The 20,976-nt window shown below is 45.7% G+C and overlaps 1 protein-coding gene across 1 annotated transcript in view; it reads right to left on the bottom strand.

Annotated features, from left to right (window-relative positions):
• The window catches only part of prkrip1 (PRKR interacting protein 1), a 38,606-nt gene extending 27,093 nt beyond the window's left edge, over positions 1-11,513 (bottom strand). The window contains exons 1-2 of the mRNA XM_073053878.1: positions 11,378-11,513; positions 9,998-10,076 (exon numbers count right to left, since the gene is read on the bottom strand). Of these exons, the coding sequence (XP_072909979.1) occupies positions 9,998-10,076; positions 11,378-11,488 (190 nt within the window). The 5' untranslated portion in view covers positions 11,489-11,513. The remainder of the gene's footprint in view (positions 1-9,997; positions 10,077-11,377) is intronic.
• Between the last annotated feature and the right edge of the window lie 9,463 nt (positions 11,514-20,976).

Below are 20,976 nucleotides of genomic sequence, written 5' to 3'. Positions count from 1 at the left end.
CAAATACACGGTCTCTGTAAAATAAAACTGAAGATCTCAGAGCAAGATTGTAGTACCAGAGGGACATCAGTATACATTGATGCATGTACACCATTGGCTCACCTCCACCATTTTGGACACAGCACTGCAGCCCGAGGGCTTCACCATCCACTGGAAGGACAGGACAGCTGAGTCTTTTAAAATGAGAGGAGGTGGCGTATGCTTCATGATTAACTCACTGTACAGCAGACATGGCAGTTCTGTTCCAGTCCTGCTCACCCCATCTAAAACATCTAGCAGTCAAGTGTTATCCATTTTATCTGCCGAGAGAGTTTTCTGCCATACTCCTAGTAGCAGTGTACATTCCACCCCAGTCAGTGTCAGGTAGGCACTGGAGCAGCTAAGCACCATGATCAGCAGTCGAAACAGTGCACTGAGACATCTGCCCTATCATTACAGGTGATTTCAACTAGGCCAGTGTGAAATCTCTGAACTACCACCTGTGAAACCAGAAGAACTAACGCACTTGGCCACTGTTACGCCACCATCAAGAATGACTTTAGAAACTGTGGTCATCTGGCAGAGATTAAAGACCACAGCACCAGTGGTGAGGACAAGAAGGTCAAGGGAGGTGGAGGAGCACTTACACGGATGCTTTGAGTCAGCGGACTCAAATAAACGGGCAGACTATTATTTAAATGGGGAGAGAATTCAAAGTTCTGAGATGCAATGGGACTTGGGAGTCCTCGTGCAGTATACCCTTAAGGTTAACCTCCAGGCTGAGTCAGTGGTGAAGAAGGCGAATGCAATGTTGGCATTCATTTCTAGAGGAATAGAGTATAGATGCAGGGATGTGATGTTGAGGCTCTATAATGCACTGGTAAGACCTCACTTGGAGTACTGTGTGCAGTTTTGGACTCCTTATTTAAGAAAGGATGTGCTGACATTGGAGAGGTTTCAGAAAAGATTCATTAGAATGATTCCAGGAATGAGAGGGTTAACATATGAGGACTGTTTGACCGCTCTTGGACTGTACTCCTTGGAGTTTAGAAGAATGAGGGGGGACCTCATAGAAACATTTCAAATGTTGAAAGGCATGGACAGAGTGGATGTGGTAAAGTTGTTTCCCATGGTGGGGGAGTCTAGTACAAGAGGACATGACTTGAGGATTGCAGGGCCAGAGTGTGGTGAATCCATGGAATTTGTTGCCACGGGCAGCAGTGGAGGCCAAGTCATTGGATGTATTTAAAGCAGAGATTGATAGGTATCTGAGTAGTCAGGGCATCATAGGTTATGGTGAGAAGGCGGGGGAATAGGACTAAAGGGGAGATTGGATCAGCTCATGATGAAATGGCAGAGCAGACTCGATGGACCGAATGGCCGACTTCTGCTCCTTTGTTTTATGGTCTTATGGACTGGACAATATTCATGGATTCATCTTTGAATCTGAATGAAGACACCACAGTTGTCACTGACCTCATCAAAGCCTGTGCAGACGAGTATGTGCCTTTGAGAACATACCCAAGCAAAACCCATGGGTGAACCAGGGGATTCATAGTCTGCTGAGAACTAGATCTATGCCATTCAAGAACAGTGATGCAGAACTATACAAGAAGCTCAGGTACAACTTAGGGAAGACTATTTTAAGGGCCAAAAAAAACCCAATTCCAGTTAAAATTAGAGATGGAATCAAATGCACTCAGCTCTGGCAGGGCAGGTCATTACTTCCTACAAGGCATCACTGTCTGGTATGGAGGGCTACAGCACAGGACCAAAGGAAGCTGCAGAAGGTTGTAAATTTAGTCAGCTCCATCTTTGGCACTAGCCTACAAAGTACCCAGGACATCTTTATGGAGTGGTGTCTCAGAAAGGCAGCGTCCATTATTAAGGACCCCCAGCACCCAGGGCATGCACTTTTCTCACTGTTATCATCAGGTAGGAGATACAGAAGCCTAAAGGCACACACTCAGCGATTCAGGAACAGCTTCTTCCCCTCTGCCATCCGATTACTAAATGGACATTGAATTTCTGTTTTTTGCACATTTTTGAAATGTATTCAATATATGTAATTAATTTACTTGTTTATTTATTATTTATTAATTTACTTGTTTATTATTATTTTTTGATGCTAGATTATGTATTGCATTGAACTGCTGCTGCTAAGTTAACAAATTTCATGTCACATACCAGTGGTAATAAACCGGATTCTGATACCTAACATCATGAATGGCTGTGATGCTTCACTGCCAGATGAGCTCAATGTCTTTTATGCCCACTTTGAAAGGGAGAATAAAACTACACCTGTGTAAATCCTTGCAGCATCTGGTGACCCATGATCTCTGTTTCAGAGGCTAATATCAGAACATCATGCCTGGATTGGAAAACAAGTCTTGAGGCAAGGTTAGCAGAGCTGGGACTTTTCTCTTTGGAGCGTAGAAGGATGAGAGGGGACTTGATAGAGGTCTACAAGATTATGAGAGGCATAGATAGGGTGGATAACCAGTTTCCCAGGGCACGAATAGCAAACACCAGAGGGCATATGTACAAAGTTAAGGGACGGAAGTTTAGGGGAGACATCAGGGGTAAGCTTTTTACACAGAGGGTTGTGGGTGCCTGGAATGACTTGCCAGGGATGGTGGTGGAGGCTAAAACATTAGGGGTATTTAAGAGCCTCTTGGACAGGCACATGGATAAAAGGAAAATGGAGGGTTATGGGGTAGTGTGGGTTTAGTACTTTTTTTTAAGGATTATATAGGTCGGCACAACACGGAGGGCTGAATGGCCTGTACTGTGCTGTAATGTTCTATGGTTCTATATCTATGATAAATTAAACTCACAGAAATAAAGGCCCACATCAGGAATGAAAGCCTAGGATAGAGACATATTTGGGATAATGCAGCCGATGCTTCGAAAAACCCAAATCATCGGTATATACACTTGAAATTTTGTCATAGAGCATACTTAACACTGAGAATTAGACATCAAATGGGACTGGTTCCTGACCCATATTGCTCATTTTGCCCCCACAGAACCACTGGCTCTTTTATACATATTGTATGGTAATGTCCAGGGGTTTTTGGTTTGTGGGGGAAGGTTATCAGTACTCCTACAGAACTAATGGGGGTACAATTACCAATGGACCCCACTGTACATCTTCTAAATGATGACTCCCACCTTTCCCTTACAGAAAAAACACACAAAATCTGGCTGGCAGGCCTGACTGCAGCTAAGAAGATTGTAGTCCAGCGTTGGAAACCTCCCCATGATATTTCAAGTATTCACTGGCTTTGCAGCTTTTTGGACATTTCTTACCTGGAATTTTCATCAGCAAGAGTAAATGAAGCACGATCAAACACAATCTTAATGTGGACAAATTTGATATCTAACTTAAAAGATCCTCTATTAAAATAAGAATGCTCTGTCTGTGTATGCACTACTATTCAGTTGGTTGGGAGAGGGGAAGGGGTGGGGGTGAGAGAGGGGTGGAGAGGGGGATGGCTGGGTTAACAGTCAAAATGTAATCGGCAACTGGTTGTATTGAATATAATTTGTTGGTATTGCAATAAAAATTAGTGATTAAAAAACACTCAATCAAGCTAAGATATCACTTGCCCTAAACAAAGCCAAGGTAAGCCATGGTTTCCAAATGCTTACAACTCCTATGAATAAGGATCTTCTCAAAAAATCCGTTGCACTGATGTGAGATTCACTGGTCAAGAGTCCCAGAGTCAAAGAGCACCTCAGCCCAACTGGTCCATGCCAACCAAGATTTCCATCTAAGCTAGTCCCCATTTCCTCATATTCGGCCCATACTCCTCTTAACTTTTCCTATCCACGTACTTGTACAAGTTCTTTTAAAACTCTGTTAATGTACCTGCCTCAACTACTTCTTGCAACATGTGACTCCATACACTAAGGACAACCTGGGTGTAAAAGTTGCTCTTTTTTTTTAAATTAAGTGCAATCGTGAACAATAGCCAGATCAGAAAAGCTGATCATGTCAACTAGTTCCCAAAGAGAACTCTGATAGGCCAATCAGATGGTTCACTGCTGCTCAGCGATAACTGGAGTCATGATGAAGTCTGCTGGAGAGAGACATTTATACACATGCTGTCCTCCTTAATTCAAAGAGATTAAAGGGTAAGGTGCAGGGTGACTAAACGTAGCAGGGGAACTGGAAACTAAAGACTAATCCCTACCAGGAGAAAACAGCACCTGTTCTTTCCACATTGTTCTCCAGCAGTTTAAGGACCAAGTCCAGCCAGAACTTGAGTCTTCAGTTGCTCTTGTATATCTCCCCTCTCATCTTAAACTTATGCCCTCTAACTCCAATCACCTTTCCAGCTCTTAGCTTCATCCCCCCCCCCCCCCAGGTCTCCTCCTATCATTTCGCATTTCCCCCTCCCCCCCACTACTTTCAAATCTCTTACTATCTTTCCTTTCAGTTAGTCCTGACGAAGGGTCTCAGCCTGAAACGTCGACAGTGCTTCTCCTTATAGATGCTGCCTGGCCTGCTGTGTTCCACCAGCATTTTGTGTGTGTTGTTTGAATTTCCAGCATCTGCAGATTTCCTCGTGTTTGCCCTCTAACTCTTGATTCCCTGAATTGATCCAATCTGAGCCCCGATTACACTACACAGATATACAAGATCACCCCTCAGTCTCCTATGGTGTAATGAAAAAAACTGCAGGAGTGATAAGAGGGTTCGATAGTTAGAGCAGTAGACACTAGATTCTGTGGGTGTGATACATAACCAGATGCCATGTTGCCTCCCAGATGCCAGGGTCAGGGACATCTCAGATTGGATCTACAACATTCTAAAGGGAAAGGGTGAGCAGCCAGAAGTCTTGGTACATACATATTGGTACCAATGACAGTAGACGGAAAAGTGAAGAAGTTCTGAAGAGAGAATTTAGAGAGCTAGGTAGAAAGCTGAAAAGCAGGATCTCCAGTGTAGCAATCTCTGGATTGCTGCCTGTGCCATGCACCAGTGAGGGTGAGAATAGGATGACTTGGCAGATGAATACATGCCTGAGAAACTGGTGCCGGGAACAGGGTTTCAGATTTCTGGGTCACTGGATCTGTTCTGGGGAAGGTATGACCTGTACAAAAGGGTCAGATTACATCTGACCCCAAGGAGACCAATATCCTTGCTAGAGCTTTTAGGGAGGGTTTAAACTAATTTGGCAGGGGGGTGCAAATTTGAGTGATAGGGCTGAGGATAGGGCTGCTAAGGCAGTGTGCAGTGACAGAGTGAGGAAGGACAGGCAGATGACAGGGCAAAATTGCAGTTGTAGGATGAGTTGACGTGTAAAAGGAGGACAAAATCAGAAAGGATGACAGATACAGGACTGAAGGTGTTATATTTGAATGCACACAGTATACAGAATAAAGTAGATGATCTTGTAGCACAGTTGCTTTTATATCCTATGCTTGATTTTAATTTGCTAAACCTTCCATACACTTCCTTTTCTTTACTAAATTCACCATATCTGTCTATTTCCAAGATCACTTCATCTTGCTAGTCTATCCTTCTTTCTCACTAGAACATACCTGTTCTGTACTCAGTGCAGTTGCTCTTTAAACACCCTTTACATGTCAGATGCGGACATGCCTGGAAAATGCTATTCCAAATTAACTTGCCTGAGCTCCTGCCTAATACTCTCATAATTTCCACTGCCCCAATTTAATACTCTCCCTTAAGGTCCATAATTATCTTTATTCACAGCAATCTTAAAGCTTATGAAGCTGTGATGACTATTGGCTAAATGCTCCCCACTGCAAGGTCAGTGAGCCCACCAGGTTTATTCCCCATAACCAGGTCCAGTACAGCTGCTCCTCTCACTGCACTATCTACATACTGACTTAAGAAACCAAGTGCACCTTGGATGCATTTAACAAATTCAGCCCCATCAAACTACTTGCACTAAAGCGGGCCCAGCATGTACTGAGGATGTTGAGGTCACCCTCTGACAACCCTTTTGTTTTTTTAACCTTTCTCTAATCTGTCTGCTATGTTCCCTGATATGGGGGTGGGAGTGGGGTGGGCTCTGTAGCTTTTACCTCTCTCTCTATCTTCTCTAGAACATCAAAACCCTGGAACAATGAGCACCCAATCCTGTCTCTCTCAACAAAGTCTCTAATGACTTCAACATCATACCGCCATGCACTGATTTATGCTCTCAGTCATCACTATTACTCTTAATACTCCTTTCATTAAAATAAACCCATTTCAACCTGTCCATTCCATTGTGTCTATTACCTTGCCTGTTCTTCTTTAGAAGTTCCTTAAGGTTGTTATAACTAAGGGTGGTAGTGAGGATAAGCTCCCACTACCTATTAAATGCTCTCAATGGCATCTGTCTCAAATAGCCTCTGACAACCAAGTCCAGCTCCTGGCCTTCATGTGTAGCTTAGGTACTAAGCCTGGTGAAACTGTTTCTGCTGACGGAAGAGGCAAAGACGTGTCACTTGCCCCTTAAATCCACTCACTTTAGGCAGATGGGGCATGTCAGCAGTGGCTGGCAACTCACCTAGAAAGTAAACTCTGATCTCAAACCTCCCCTTGCCTTGTAACTATTCCCACTCGTGTTCAAGGCTTCAGGAGTAATCCCCATTAAAAACTCTGGAGCTAAAGATCATAAGGTCGTCATCCTATATTGAGTTCAACGTTGACTGGCAACTCAGAGAACCAGAGGTGGAGAGGGTCAGTAATTTTAAATTCCTTGGTGTTACTATCTCATAGGACCTGTCCTGGACTCATCTTATAAATGTAATTGTAAAGAAAGCACAACAGCACCTCTACTTCCTTAGGAGTTTGCAGAGATTTGCAGACATCAAAAACCTTGGCGAACTTCTATAGATGTGTAGTGGAGATTGTATTGACTGGCTGCATCACCCGAACACCAAAGCCTTTGAATGGAAAATTTGACAAAAGGTAGTGGATTCAGCCCAGTATGTCATGGGTACAGCCCTCCCAATTCATCTACATGAAAAGTTCTCGTAGGAAAGCAGCATCCATCAAAGATTTTCACCACCCAGGCCATGCTCTTTTCTCATTGCTGCTGTCAAACAGAAGATACAAAAGCCTCAGGACTCGCACCACCAGGTACACTACCCCTCAACCATCAGGCTCTTGAAGAGGATAACTACACTCATCTATTGAGATGTTCCCACAACCAACCACTTGAAGGACTCTTTATCTTGTTACTTCATGTCCTTGTTATTTATTTATAGTTGTACTTGCAGTTTGTTGTTCATTAATCCTGTTTAAAGTTACTGTTCTATAGATTTGCTAAATATGCCCAAAGAAACTGAATCTCAAGGTTGCATGTGGTGACATGTATGTACCTGATAATAAATTTTACATTGAATTTTTGCTTTCATTGATCCTGTTTACAGTTCCTATTCTATAGATTTGCTGAATATGCCCGCAGAAAAGAGAATGTCAGGGTTGTATGTGGTGACCTGTAGACAGAGAAGGTGAGGAAAGGATGGTGGGAGAGTCTAGGACAGGAGGGCACAGCTCAGGATAGAGAGACGTCTATTTAAAACAGATGCATAGACATTTCTTTAGCCAGAGGATGGTGAACTGAGGAATTTGTTACCACAGGGAGCTGTGGAGGCCAGGTCGTTGAGTGTATTTAAGGCAGAGATTGACAGGCTCTTGATTTGGACACAGCATCAAAGGTTACAAAGAGAAGGCCAGGGAGTGGGGCTGAAGAGGGCTAAAAAAGATCAGCCATGATTGGATGGCAGAGTAGACTCGATGGGCCAAATGGCCTAATTCTGCTCCTATGTCTTATATATGTACTCTGTTAATAAATTTTACTGTGAGCTGCATCTCTGTCGGCCCAAAACAAAGCACGCTCGTCTAGCTGAATGGCGACGTCTGGAACTCTGTCACTAAGCCACTTTTCTGTGAAAACGAAAGCGCAGCAGACTCTGAACGCCCGTCAAGTTGTCCACTGGGCAGATGTAGTCCAATTTATTGTCCAGGGAGCGGGCATTGGAGAGCAGAATGGACAGGAGAGCCGGCCGGCTAGGGTTTGTTTTTAACCCGTCACAGACCCCTGCCCACTTGCGGCGCTTCTGCTTCCTCACACACCGCTTACGACATCCCCACCCCCCGGCATCAGGCGACACCGAGGACTGTAGGCCTGGTCCCCGAAGCAGGCCGAGGTTGTGTAGCTTCTCCAGCAGATCGTCATGAAGGTTTGTTCTTGGGCAATTTCTGTACCGTAGCAATGTCTGGCGATGGTAGATACGAACATCAGTTGCTCTGTTGTCCATGTGCAAATTTTTAAAAATTGTGCTCTAGTGCCTTAGTTAAAAATAATTAATTAAAGTGACACCAGGTCTAGAGAGGCTGCTGCTGCGCCGCCTTTCTTGCCGAGCTTGCGGAAGATACGAAGATTGGTGGAGGGACAGGTAGCGTTGAGGAAACAGGTAGGATGCTGGACTTAGATTAGGAAAATGGGCAAGAAAGTGGCAAATGAAATACAATGTTGGGAGATGCATGGTCATGCACTTTGGTAGTAGAAATAGATATGCGGACTATTTTCTAAACAGGCAGAAAATCCAGGAATCTGAGATGAAGAGGGACTTCGGAGTCCTTGTGCAGAACACCCTGAAGGTTAACTTGCAAGTTGAGTAGGTGGTGAGGAAGGCAAATGCCATCTTAGCATTCATTTCGAGGTCTAGAATATAAGAGCAAGGAATTCAGAAGGATGAGGGGGAATCTCATTGAAACCTTTCGAATGTTGAAAGGCCTAGACAGAGTAGATGTGGAAAGGATGTTTCCCATGGTGGGAGAGTCTAGGACAAGAGGGCATAGCCTCAGGATACAGGGGTGCCCTTTCAAATCAGATGCAGAGAAATTTATTTAGCCATGTTCTGATCCATGCTCTAAGTCCATCATCTTTACCCATAATATTCCTAGCATTAAAACACACACACTTCAAATTGTATCTATTATTTTGCTCCTGCCTGTTTTTACTGGCCTTTCTTTCCAATCCTCCACTTTCTGATCCAGTGCTCTGACTCCCAGACCACTGTTAATCTAGTTTGAACCTTCTCGACTAGCACCTGTGAACTACCAGCCAGGACTTTAGGGGTCTCCAGCTTAGGTACAACCTGTCCCTCTTATACAGGTCACCCCTACCCAAGAAGAGGTTCCAATGATCCAAGAACCTGAAACCCTGCCTCCTGCACCAGTCGCTCAGCCACTCTTTCATCAGTACTATAATCCCATTCCTGCCCTGACTAACACGTGGCACTGGGAGAAATCCAGAGATTCCTACCTTGGAGGTCCCGTAATCCCATTCCTGCCCTAACATATGGCACTGGGAGTAATCTTAACTCCCAATACACACTGTGCAGGACTTCTTTCCCCTTTCTACCCACGTCATTGGTGCCAACGTGCACCACGACTTCTAGCTGCTCACCCTCCCCCTTGACAATATTCTGCAGCCGCTCTGAGACATTCTGGACTAGAGCACCTGGGAGATAACACACCATCCTGACAACTCTTCTGTGGCCATAGAAATTCCTATCTGTCCCCTAACTGTTGAGTCTTCTATCACTATTTTTCTGTCTGACTTTACCCTTTTCTGCTGAGCCTCAGAGTTGCTCAAGTTCCTGTTGCTGTGCCCAAAGAGGATACTTTTTGTTCCTCAGAGGAATGGCAAGAAATCCTGCACTAACAGCTTAGTCCTGGCACTCACCCATCTTCTAGCCCGCACTCTTGGGTGTGACCACCTCAGTAAAAGTTATCTGTCATGCTTCATCTACTGATCTTTCTCTATGCCAATTTACCCAGTGAACCTTAAGCAACTCTCCCCTCACACCATAACTACATTGACTTGTACTGAACACACTAACTGTACACATACACTGTTCCTCCTCAATTTGCATATAATAGATCGGCTATACATGCTGTAAAGGATTATTAACCACTACCTCATTCTTCATTACATAAAACCAATGCCAGACTTTTAAGAGCAAAACCACCACTTACCCATAACATCACGAACAAATTCTGGGGGTGGCCGTGGAGCCCACTCCTTCGGTTTCTCACCAATTAACACTTGTTTATCCTACAATAAAAGCATATTTAGAAACTAAACTCATTACAAATTGACCCTCACAACAGAAACAGGCCCATCTCTTCCTGGGGCAGGGGTGTTGGGGGATAACGTCGCCTCATCCCTTGTGGGGATTGTACCACACTCCACCCTCGGTGGGTACTGCTCCCCATTTTCACGCCTGCACTCAGTAGAGATCCTACCCCGTGACCTATTCCCTGACAGGGATCCTGCTACCTTCTCACCCTCTCCATTGAAGATCTTCACCCCTCACCTCCCCCCCCCCCAGCTTCTGTGATGGGGATCTCCCACCCCTCACGCTCCTCGGCAATTACCTACCCTTCTCACCCTCTCCAGCAAGTCCCTACACCCCCCCCCCACCGTCTCCAGCGGGTCCTCCCCCCCCCCCCACCCTCTCCAGCAGGGAGCTTCCACCCCTATCCTCTTCAGCGGGTCCCTCCCACCCCCCCCCCCCCCGTCTCCAGCGGGTCCTCCCCCCCCCCCACCCTCTCCAGCAGGGAGCTTCCACCCCTATCCTCTTCAGCGGGTCCCTCCCACCCCCCCCCCCGTACACCCTCTTCATCAGATCCCTCCCCCCCCACCCACTCTCCCCGGCAGGTCCCCCCCCCCACCCTCCCTCCCTCTTCGGCGGGTCCCTCCCCCCCCCCCACCCTCCCTCCCTCTTCGGCGGGTCCCTCCCCCCCCCCCCCACCCTCCCTCCCTCTTCGGCGGGTCCCTCCCCCCCCCCCCCCACCCTCCCTCTTCAGCCGGGAGCTTCCACATCCACCACTGTTATTTTGTCGGATTTTCAGAAGGACTCTGACAAGGTGCTGCACATGAGGCTGCTAAACAACAGCCCACGACTTCACAAGCTATAGAAGGTTGCCTGACTAGCAGGCGGCAGAGAATAGGAATACTCTGCTGGTAATGAGTGGTGTTTCATAGGGGGTCAGGTAAGTGTAGGGTGCTTTATTTTCACATTACATGCCAATGGTCTGGATGATGGAATTGATGGCTTTGTGGCAATTTGGGATAACAGATGGATGAAGCAGGTGATGTTGAGGAAGTAGGGGGTATGTAGGAGTTAGACAGAGGCACCATACAAGTCCGGGCACGACCTAATGAAGTCTGCCTAAAAAGCGAAAGAACAATTCCAACTGAGATGGAACCAGATAGACGTCAGCGCTGGCAGGTTTACCTCCTGCAAAGCGAAAATTAACATCATGAACGCCACTCTCCGCCGCTCTGGTGCAGAGGAGATCTGGATCCCTACCCGTACCTCCCCCTCCTCCCTAACCCTATCTTTGCATCACCGGATTTCTCATCAGCCGCTCAAGCTTGAGTCGCTGCTCCTCGGCCGCCGTGCGCGGAATGACCAGGACCTGCTGCGGCCGCCCACCGCGCTCCTGTTCGACCTCCGCCATCTTGCTGCTGGCGCGCAGAGGTGACGTTACGTATATTTCCAGCGCCGATAACGACAAAACGCAGGCGCAGAAAGATGTCGTCAGAACTAGACGGGGTGGGATGGTTCTACGTTGCCGTGGGAAACTCTGCTCTCTTTGTGTGGTTCTCACCATTGCGCCTGCGCTTGTAGATATACCACCTGCTGCCCTCCTTTGTCCATCTACACCGACGTCATCTGCCCTATCATTCCCTCAGCCGCCAAGCACAGTCTCTTCAATCTCTCCCCAAGTCTGACTAAACAACGTCCTGGTGAATCGCCTCTATTCTTCCTGCAGTACAATTCATATCCTTCCTACCGTGTGGCGACCAGAAGTGCACAGAATCATCCTTTCCCTTACTCTAACCTCTGAGTGTGGTCTATCAGTGTTTGGAACACCTGCAACATGTTCTCCCTAATTTATATTCTGTACGCCAATTAATGACGGTACGTTTAAAGAAAAAGTTCAATGTGATTCCTCCTTGATATATGCTAAAATACAATGCAAGTCTGAGAGAAAATGGTGTTGGCCTGGAGTGGTGATTAAGTGTCTTGGCCAGAACCGTCGACTGTTTACTCTTGGCCAGATGCAGCTGACCCTGGTTCCACCACTGCACTGCATCTGATGCCCTCCACCTCACAATCCACATATAACATAGAAAACCTACAGCACAATACAGGCCCTTCGCCTCACCATAAACATATACTTACTTTAGAAATTACCTAGGATTACCCATAACCCTCTATTTTCTAAGCTCCATGTACCCGTCTAAGAGTTTCTTAAAAGACCCTATTGTATCCACCTCCAGCAGCCCATTCCACACACTCACCATTCTCTGAGTAAAAATCTTACCCCTGACATCTCTGTACCTGCTTCCAAGCACCTTAAAACTGTGCCCTCTCGTATAACAAATGTCCCACCTGGAGAGGGATTCTGCTGGAGGTCTCAGGTGGTGCCAACTGCTAGGTGTTTCCCGATGGCTACACTGCGCTATAGCGTGGTGCTGGTGTGGGACAGTCCTGGCTTACATGGACTGACTAACCACACTCGTAGCAAAAGTTTCTCTGCGGGGCCATCGCAGCATTGGTCGTACCTATCTCATGGGCTTCTCCTTGTCAGTTTCCTCCTCCGCCTCGTTGACACGTCTGGGTTCACGGTATCTGGGGCACCATGGAATAGCTTGGGGGGCTAAAATTGCGTCTGCCCTCTCCACCTCTGTTAGTGCCTCAGCCAGTGATGATGGTGATGTCAGATGAACCGTCTGCCGGAGACACAGAGGGCAAGCTCGTCCTGGGCTGCGACAGGGAACTGGGGGGGCCATGCCAAGCACAGTGACGGAGATTTGCCATAAATGGCCGCAGGCCTTCTCCTACATGGCGCCGTCTGCTGCCCAGTTCTTCCCTCATTACTTTCTCCAATGGCCTCTGCTCAAAACACCGCTACGAGAGCCCTGTAGTCACGCTGCTCAGCTGGCATTAGGTCAAAAAGGCCCACAGGTCATCCCCTTCCAGCGCCAAGGGCAAGGTTCATCGTCAGTAGGGTTCCACCCGGTATGCCATGCAACAAGTTTGACTTGCACCAGGTAAGGCTCAAGGCAGCCAGTACCATTATATCTGTAGAACTTCAGTGTGGACCTTGTGGCATGAATTGCTGTCCATGGCTGCAGCGCCTTGGGTTCCCTGGCAGGTCACAAGGGTGGCAGGTGATGCACTCCTCTGGGTTGGGGAGCCTTGCCTCAACCAGGTTCTCTGGGAAGGCATGACACTCAGTTCACAGTTTCTCCCTCTGGGTTATCATCTCATCTTCAGGAACCTGGCCCAGGGTTGCAGGGCAGGCATACCGCTCCATCCCTTGACTGATTCCCAGGGTCTTAAGATGATGAGAGGCATTGATCATGTGGATAGTCAGGAGGCTTTTTCCCAGGGCTGAAATGCTTAGCACAAGAGGTGCTTAGAAGTAGGTATGGAGGAGATGTCAGGGGTAAGATTTTTTACGCAGAGAGTGGTGATTGCGTGGAATGGGCTGCCAGTGGTGGAGGCGGATACAATAGGGTCTTTTGTACTGTCAAGAATGCTGTGCCTACATTCTTTACAAGTTGGGGAACATCACTTACGTGTCTTGTCGCATCTAAGCATCAAACTGGGGGGCCAGATGATTGGTTATTACACTCCTGGGGAAGGCTGTTGGCCTTTTGGGATGCAGAAAGGCTGGTGGACTTCTGTAGTACATGGAGGGGGGTGACTGGTATTGTACTTCTGTGTTTTATGTGTAGCTTAGGGAGTTTGTGAAGTTATACTGTCTGATGGTCAAATTGTCACAGTGCCATGACTTGTGAGGGGTGAAATGTCACATAGGTGTGTGGCTTATTTGCCATTCGAAAGCCGTTTCTACTGTGTTGGGCGTTTTTGGCCCATTTGAAATCTGTAGCAGCTCTTTCCCACTGGTTGCCCTGTGTGCCACAGGTCTAGTGTCTGGTTTCAGATACCCCAGGTGTAAAGAACAGCACGTGCGGGAGACTCGCTCTCTTTCCTTTGTCTGCAGGGCACGCTGCACAGAACCATTGACAAGGTTTGTCCGCCAGTCCTTCGAGCTAAGTATCCGTTTGTGTAAATTGGGGGCACTTGAATGTTTGGTTGCATCTTTTACTGTTTGTGAATAAGTGATTAATCTACTTATTCATAGTCAATGTTTTCTGTCTTGCTCACTAAACCCATGAACCTGCTTCCACGTTACAGACCAACGTGTTTTTATAAGGGTAAGAATTACAGGGAACCCTGTACATTCAGGTTTGAATAAGAGAAACAAGAAAGCAGGGACAGGGAACTAAAGAAGGGGTTGCCAATCAGGAATATAAACAGTGCATTGAATTGCTAAAAAGCAAAGTAAGGGGTCACGGAATGCCACTGGTAGACATGATTAAGATAAATCAAAAATGTTTTCTGAGAATATTGAGGCCAAAAGAACAAGCAGCAAAAGAGTAGGGTCTATAAGGTGAACAGGGGCAATCTGTGTCTGGAGCTGGAAGGCAGAGTTGAGTTCCCAGATGAATATTTTTTTGTTGATATTCACAATGTGTATCTTCTAGTTGGAGGCTTCAGTGAAGGGCAAGTAAAATTCTTGTGAGGTCTCCATAGAGGAGGCAAAGTGGGCTGAAAGGTGAATTACTCCACAATGTCAGATGATATTTTCCTCACCCCACTACACGAAGCAAGGGAAGAGATTGCTGAGACTTTTAAATTGTCTCTAGCCATAGGTATTGCACAAGAAGACTGCAGGACAAATGTGACCCTCCTTTTCAAGAAGTGCACTAGGGATAGGCCTGGTAATATAGACCTGATGCCTAACATTGGTGGCAGTGAAGGTACTGGGAAAAGTCCTGGGGGACACGATTATTGATCATATGGAAAGTCAGGGAGGGGCTAATCAAATATAGCCAACAGGGTTTTATTAAAGGCAGACCCTGCATGAACAATCTAATTGGTTCTTGAGGAAGAAACAAAATGTACTATGAGGACAGTGTTTTGTATGGATTTCGGTACTTAATTACTTACTGCCTGTTATGCCGCTGGTGTTTAGGGCAGCAATGAAGGTCTTCCATCTCTGTCTGTCCTTGGCCACTCAGATGTAGAAGGATTCTTCATTGCTGTTTCCGTAACAGTTTTGTTTGAACAGTCAGGGTTGTCAGCCCTGAGCTGAACCCCCAAAACTGGAGGCCTGGTAGACCACCCTTAGTCTGGCCTCTACCCTTCAACCTGTTTGGCAATGGTGACCCTACCAAGAGCCAAAGCATAAAGCCCTGACTCCAGCCAACACAGCTCTCCGGGTCATTGAGGCACGCAAGCCTCCAAACCCAATGACAAGTTTGTGGTCCTCTTGGAGGATGGGTTTCAGTAAGACTCTCAAAAACGTCCTGCATGGGACATTGGTTCTATAGGTCAGCTTACAAGGCAAGTTGGAAAACTGGACCCCAAATTGGTATGGGAATAAGAAACAGAGGGTGATGATAGACAAGTGATGTTCCACAGGGACCAGTGATGGGACCATTGTTGTTAGTGCTATATAAATGATTTGAATAGCATAATCAGCAAGCTTGTGGATGTCATAAACATTGGTGGAATTGTTGATAGTTTAAAGGATAGTTGGTAAAATGGGCTGAGAAATGGTTAGATGGAGTTTAATCCTGATAAATGTAAAGTACTAATGGGGCTAGGACAAATGTCATGGATATATAATACAACTACTGCGAGCACCAGAGCAACATTGATGTTGAAGATCCTCGAAGATGGAGCACGGGTAAATAATGTGGTTAAAAAGGTAAGAGGAAACCAGTTTTCATTAGTCAGGGTACTAAATACAAGAGCAGGGAGGTTATGCTGCAATTTCATAAAACACTGGTCAGATCTCAGCAAGAAGACTACATGCAGTTCAGGTCACCACACAATAGGAAGAATATGAGAGGCTATAGAGGAGTTTCACTGAGATTTTGCCTGAATGGAGTACTTCAGTTTAAGGAGCAACTAGAGAGGCTAGATTTGCATTCCCTGGAATGGAGGGAGTTTAAGAAGGAACAGGTATACAAAATGATGAGGGCTACTGTTGTGTATTTAATATTTCAATAGTATTTGAGTAATATTGCAATTATTAAGCAATAACTTAATATTATGTTTAAGTATTCTTGTTTGTTTATTCACTACAGGTTATATGTAAAAATGGTGAAATGCATACGTTATGACACTACCATGTGATACGTGCATGTCTCGTTTAAAGTAAATGAAAAGGAAGTACACGACTTATCTCTCGATTTTCTTGTTTTCCTTCCAATTCGGTTTTTCATGTTTTGGAGCCGCAAGACATAACAATAGCAACGAGATATCTTTAATACACACTGGAGACAACTACCTGCCTGTGGAACCTCAGCGAGACATTTGAGTTTAAAAAAAACACAGCAAGAAATGGTGTGTTTTTAAAAACACAGCAAGAAATGATTTGTTTTTTTTTTAAAAGCAGAACAGCATGTTTTTTCTTCACAAAAGGAAAGACAATCAAGTTAAAAAAAAAGGCAGAAAATGGAAGAATTTGCAGTTCATGAACAGTGAGTACCAAGTGATAATAGTAAACTTAAAAAGAGCAGAAATGGCTGGCTACATTGCAAAGATAGGCATATTTGATTCCACTACAGATAACTGAAGTTCGTATACTGAATAGACTGAGCAGTATTTTAAAGCAAATGGAATAGCCAATGAAAAACAAGTACCAATTTTGCTGAGTGCTTGATATAAAGGCATTCAATTTATTTAGAAGTTTAACTGCTCCAACCAACTCCAACTAAACCTGCCGAAATGTATTAATATTGTGAAAGTAATGCAGGGACATTTAAAACCTAAACAATTGTTGATTCCACAAACTTTAGCTTTCATAGGTGGAATCAAAGGAAAGGAAGACCATTTCAGCATATGTGGCTGAATTGAAGAGATTGTGTGTTGTCAGTTCAGTTTTGGCTTAATGTTGCACTGGGAGATCATTTAGTTTGTGGAATCTTACAAAATGGCCCCTAACTGAAGCACAGTTCACATTTTAAAGAGCAGTTGAAATTGCTGTATCAATGGAAACTGCAGAAAGAGACGCAATTGAGTTACAGTCAGGAATGAAAGTGAGCATGAATAAAATGACAACATATGAACAGAAACCAGTCTGGCCAGATAAATCATGTTACCATTGTGACAGGGGCTCACATACACCAGACCAATGCAGGTTTAAAGGTGAAACTAGCAGAAAATGCTAGAAAGCTGGTCTCCTAAAAAGAGCATAAAAACATAGAAAATAGGTGCAAGAGTAAAGTTGCAGTTTCAAAAAGAGCACTGATCTGCATGCTGCTGGTTGAAAATCTAATGATGAGTGTATACACCCCGGATCACGCAGGAGTACCGGACATTGACAAATATGGGCTAATTAACATCCTAAATTGGAATGCCCCCCCCCCCCCGAAATACACCCCGGAGCACGCAGGAGTACCGGACATTGACAAATATGGGCTAATTAACATCCTAAATTGGAATGCACCCCCCCCCCCCCGAAATACACCCTGGAGCACGCAGGAGTACCAGACATTGACAAATATGGGCTAATTAACATCCTAAATTGGAATGCCCCCCCCAAAATACACCCCGGAACACGCAGGAGTACCGGACATTGACAAATATGGGCTAATTAACATCCTAAATTGGAATGCCCCCCCCCCCCCGAAATACACCCCGGAACACGCAGGAGTACCGGACATTGACAAATATGGGCTAATTAACATCCTAAATTGGAATGCCCCCCCCCCCCCAAAATACACCCTGGAGCATGTGGGAGTACCGGACATTGACAAATATGGGCTAATTAACATCCTAAATTGGAATGCCCCCCCCCCCCCGAAATACACCCCGGAACACGCAGGAGTACCGGACATTGACAAATATGGGCTAATTAACATCCTAAATTGGAATGCCCCCCCCAAAATACACCCCGGAACACGCAGGAGTACCGGACATTGACAAATATGGGCTAATTAACATCCTAAATTGGAATGCACCCCCCCCCCCCCGAAATACACCCTGGAGCACGCAGGAGTACCGGACATTGACAAATATGGGCTAATTAACATCCTAAATTGGAATGCCCCCCCCAAAATACACCCCGGAACACGCAGGAGTACCGGACATTGACAAATATGGGCTAATTAACATCCTAAATTGGAATGCCCCCCCCCCCCCAAAATACACCCTGGAGCATGTGGGAGTACTGGACATTGAGAAATATGGGCTAATTAACTTATCCTAAATTGAATATAAGTGATAAGTACAAAGAGAGTTTAACAATCCTCATGATCCCGAACGAGACATCTGCAATACAAGGTGAAAACCCAGAGCTGGTGCAACGATAAATAATTAGACACCAAGGGTAAAAATCCAAGGTCAATGCAGACCCACGAGGTGGCAGTCCACATACTAACTGACAAAAGGCTTTTCTTTAAAAATGATCCCTGGTTGTGACTAGTTAGAGATCCTCTAGGAAAGAATGATCAGTAAATTAACATTTAACATACAAATAGAGTGTGCAATAGTTCAATCATAAACCAGTGTATTTTGCCTAAATAAGACACAGGAGCAGACCATCCATTCACCCATCAAGTCTGTTCTACCATTCCATCAAGAACAATTTATTATCCATCTCAAAACTCTTTCCTCCTCCCCGAAACCTTTGATGCCTTGACTAATCTAGAACACATTAACCTCCACTTCAAATATAGCCAATGACTTGGCCTTACAACTTTCTGTGGCGAGGAATTCCACAGATTCACTAACTTCTGTCTAAAGAAATTACTCCTCATCTCTGTTACATAGAAACATAGAAAGCCTACAGCACAATACACGCCCTTCAGCCCACAATGCTGTGCTGAACATGTCCTTACCTTAGAAATTACCTAGGGTTACCCATAGCCCTCTATTTTTCTGAGCTCCATGTACCTGTCCAGGAGTCTCATAAAAGACCCTGTGGTATCCACCTCCACCACTGCCACCGGCAGCCCATTCCACACACACACCACTCTCTGCATAAAAAACTTACCCCTGACATCTCCTCTTTACCTACTTCCAAGCACCTTAAAACTGTGCCCTCTCGTGCTAGCCATTTCAGTGCTTGTTTAATGCCTCGGACTATCCACATGATCAATGCCTCTCATCATCAGCAAATTTACTAACTTGTCCCTCCACTTCTTCATCCAGGTCATTTATAAAAATCACAAAAAGCAGGGGTCCCAGAACAGATCCCTGAGGCACACCACTGGCGACTGACCTCCATGAAGAATATGACCCATCTGCAACCACTCTTTGCCTTCTGTGGGCAAGCCAGTTCTGGATCCACAAAGCAATGTCCCCTTGGATCCCATGCCTCCTTACTTTCTCAATAAGCCTTGTATGGGGTATCTTGTCAAATCCTTTGCTGAAATCCATATACACTACATCTACTGCTCTTCCTTCCTCAATGTGTTTAGTCACATCCTCATAAAATTCAATCAGACTCGTAAGGCACGACCTGCCTTTCACAAAGCCATGCTGACTATTCCTAATCATATTATGCCTCTCCAAATGTTCATAAATCCTGCCTCTCAGGATCTTCTCCATCATCTTACCAACCACTGAAGTAAGACTCAATGGTCTATAATTTCCTGGGCTATCTCTACCTTCTTTCTTGAATAACAGAACAACATCCGCAACCCTCCAATCCTCTGGAACCTCTCCCATCCCCATCGATGATGCAAAAATCATCACCAGAGGCTCAGCAATCACCTCCCACAGTAGCCTGGGGTACATCTCATCCAGGCCCGGCGACTTATCCAACTTGATGCTTTCCAAAAGCTCCAGCACATCCTCTTTCTTAATATCTACATAGTTAAGCCTTTCAGTCTGCTGCAAGTCATCACTATAATCACTAAGATCCTTTTCCATAGTGAATACTAGGTATTCATTCATTACCCCTGCTATCTCCTCCAATTCCATACACATTTTCCCACTGTCACACTTGATTGGTCCTATGCTTTCACGTCTTATCCTCTTGCTCTTCACATACTTGTAGAATGCCTTGGGGTTTTCCTGAATCCTGTCCACCAAGGCCTTCTCATGGCCCAAAAGACATTTGGACAGGTACATGGGCAGGAAAGGTTCACAGGGAAGTAGCAATGGGCACTAATTGAAAGGAGGCAACTTGGTCCGTACGGATGAGTGAGGCCGGTTGGTCTGCTTCGTGCTGTATGGCTCTAAAAGACTGTACTAGCCAGACCTAGAGCAAATATTCACCTGCAGTTTAGAACAGGAGGTGCCTCATTGAAACTTAGAGAAGCGATTCCTAGCTGAGCCGTCCAGGGAGTAGGGAGCAGCCCTTTGGGGCGGAGTTGGGAGCAATGGAGGGACTATGGGGACCAGGCAGAAGACTATGTCCAACGTGGGGTCCAATGTCATGGCCAAGCCGACAAACGTCCTGCACCGGGTTCTGAGCACGCGGTCCCTGATTGGTCGCAACAGTTAGTTGTCCTGCCCTGATACAGTATTCATAAAAACGAGAGATGCTGGGAGTCCAGAGCAACGCATGCACCATGCAGGACAGAGAAGGTCAGCCGCGCCGACGGCGTCTAGCCGAATAATGTTTCAGCCGAGACTTTGATTCGTCAGAACATATCCGCCTTCCAATTGGTGCTCTCTACCGCACTATCCGATCTCTGATTGGTCAGAACATATCCACCTTCTGATTGGTGCTCTCTACCGCACTATCCGTTCTCTGATTGGTCAGAACATATCCACCTTCTGATTGGTGCTCTCTACCGCACTATCCGTTCTCTGATTGGTCAGAACATATCCACCTTCTGATTGGCGCTGTTTACAACACTGACCGTACTGTCTGTTCTCTGATTGGTCAGAACATACCCGCCTTCC

This window comes from Hemitrygon akajei, chromosome 8 (genome assembly GCF_048418815.1).
Source record: "Hemitrygon akajei chromosome 8, sHemAka1.3, whole genome shotgun sequence".
Taxonomy (NCBI): domain Eukaryota; kingdom Metazoa; phylum Chordata; class Chondrichthyes; order Myliobatiformes; family Dasyatidae; genus Hemitrygon; species Hemitrygon akajei.
This window is presented reverse-complemented; position numbering and strand designations above follow the sequence as displayed.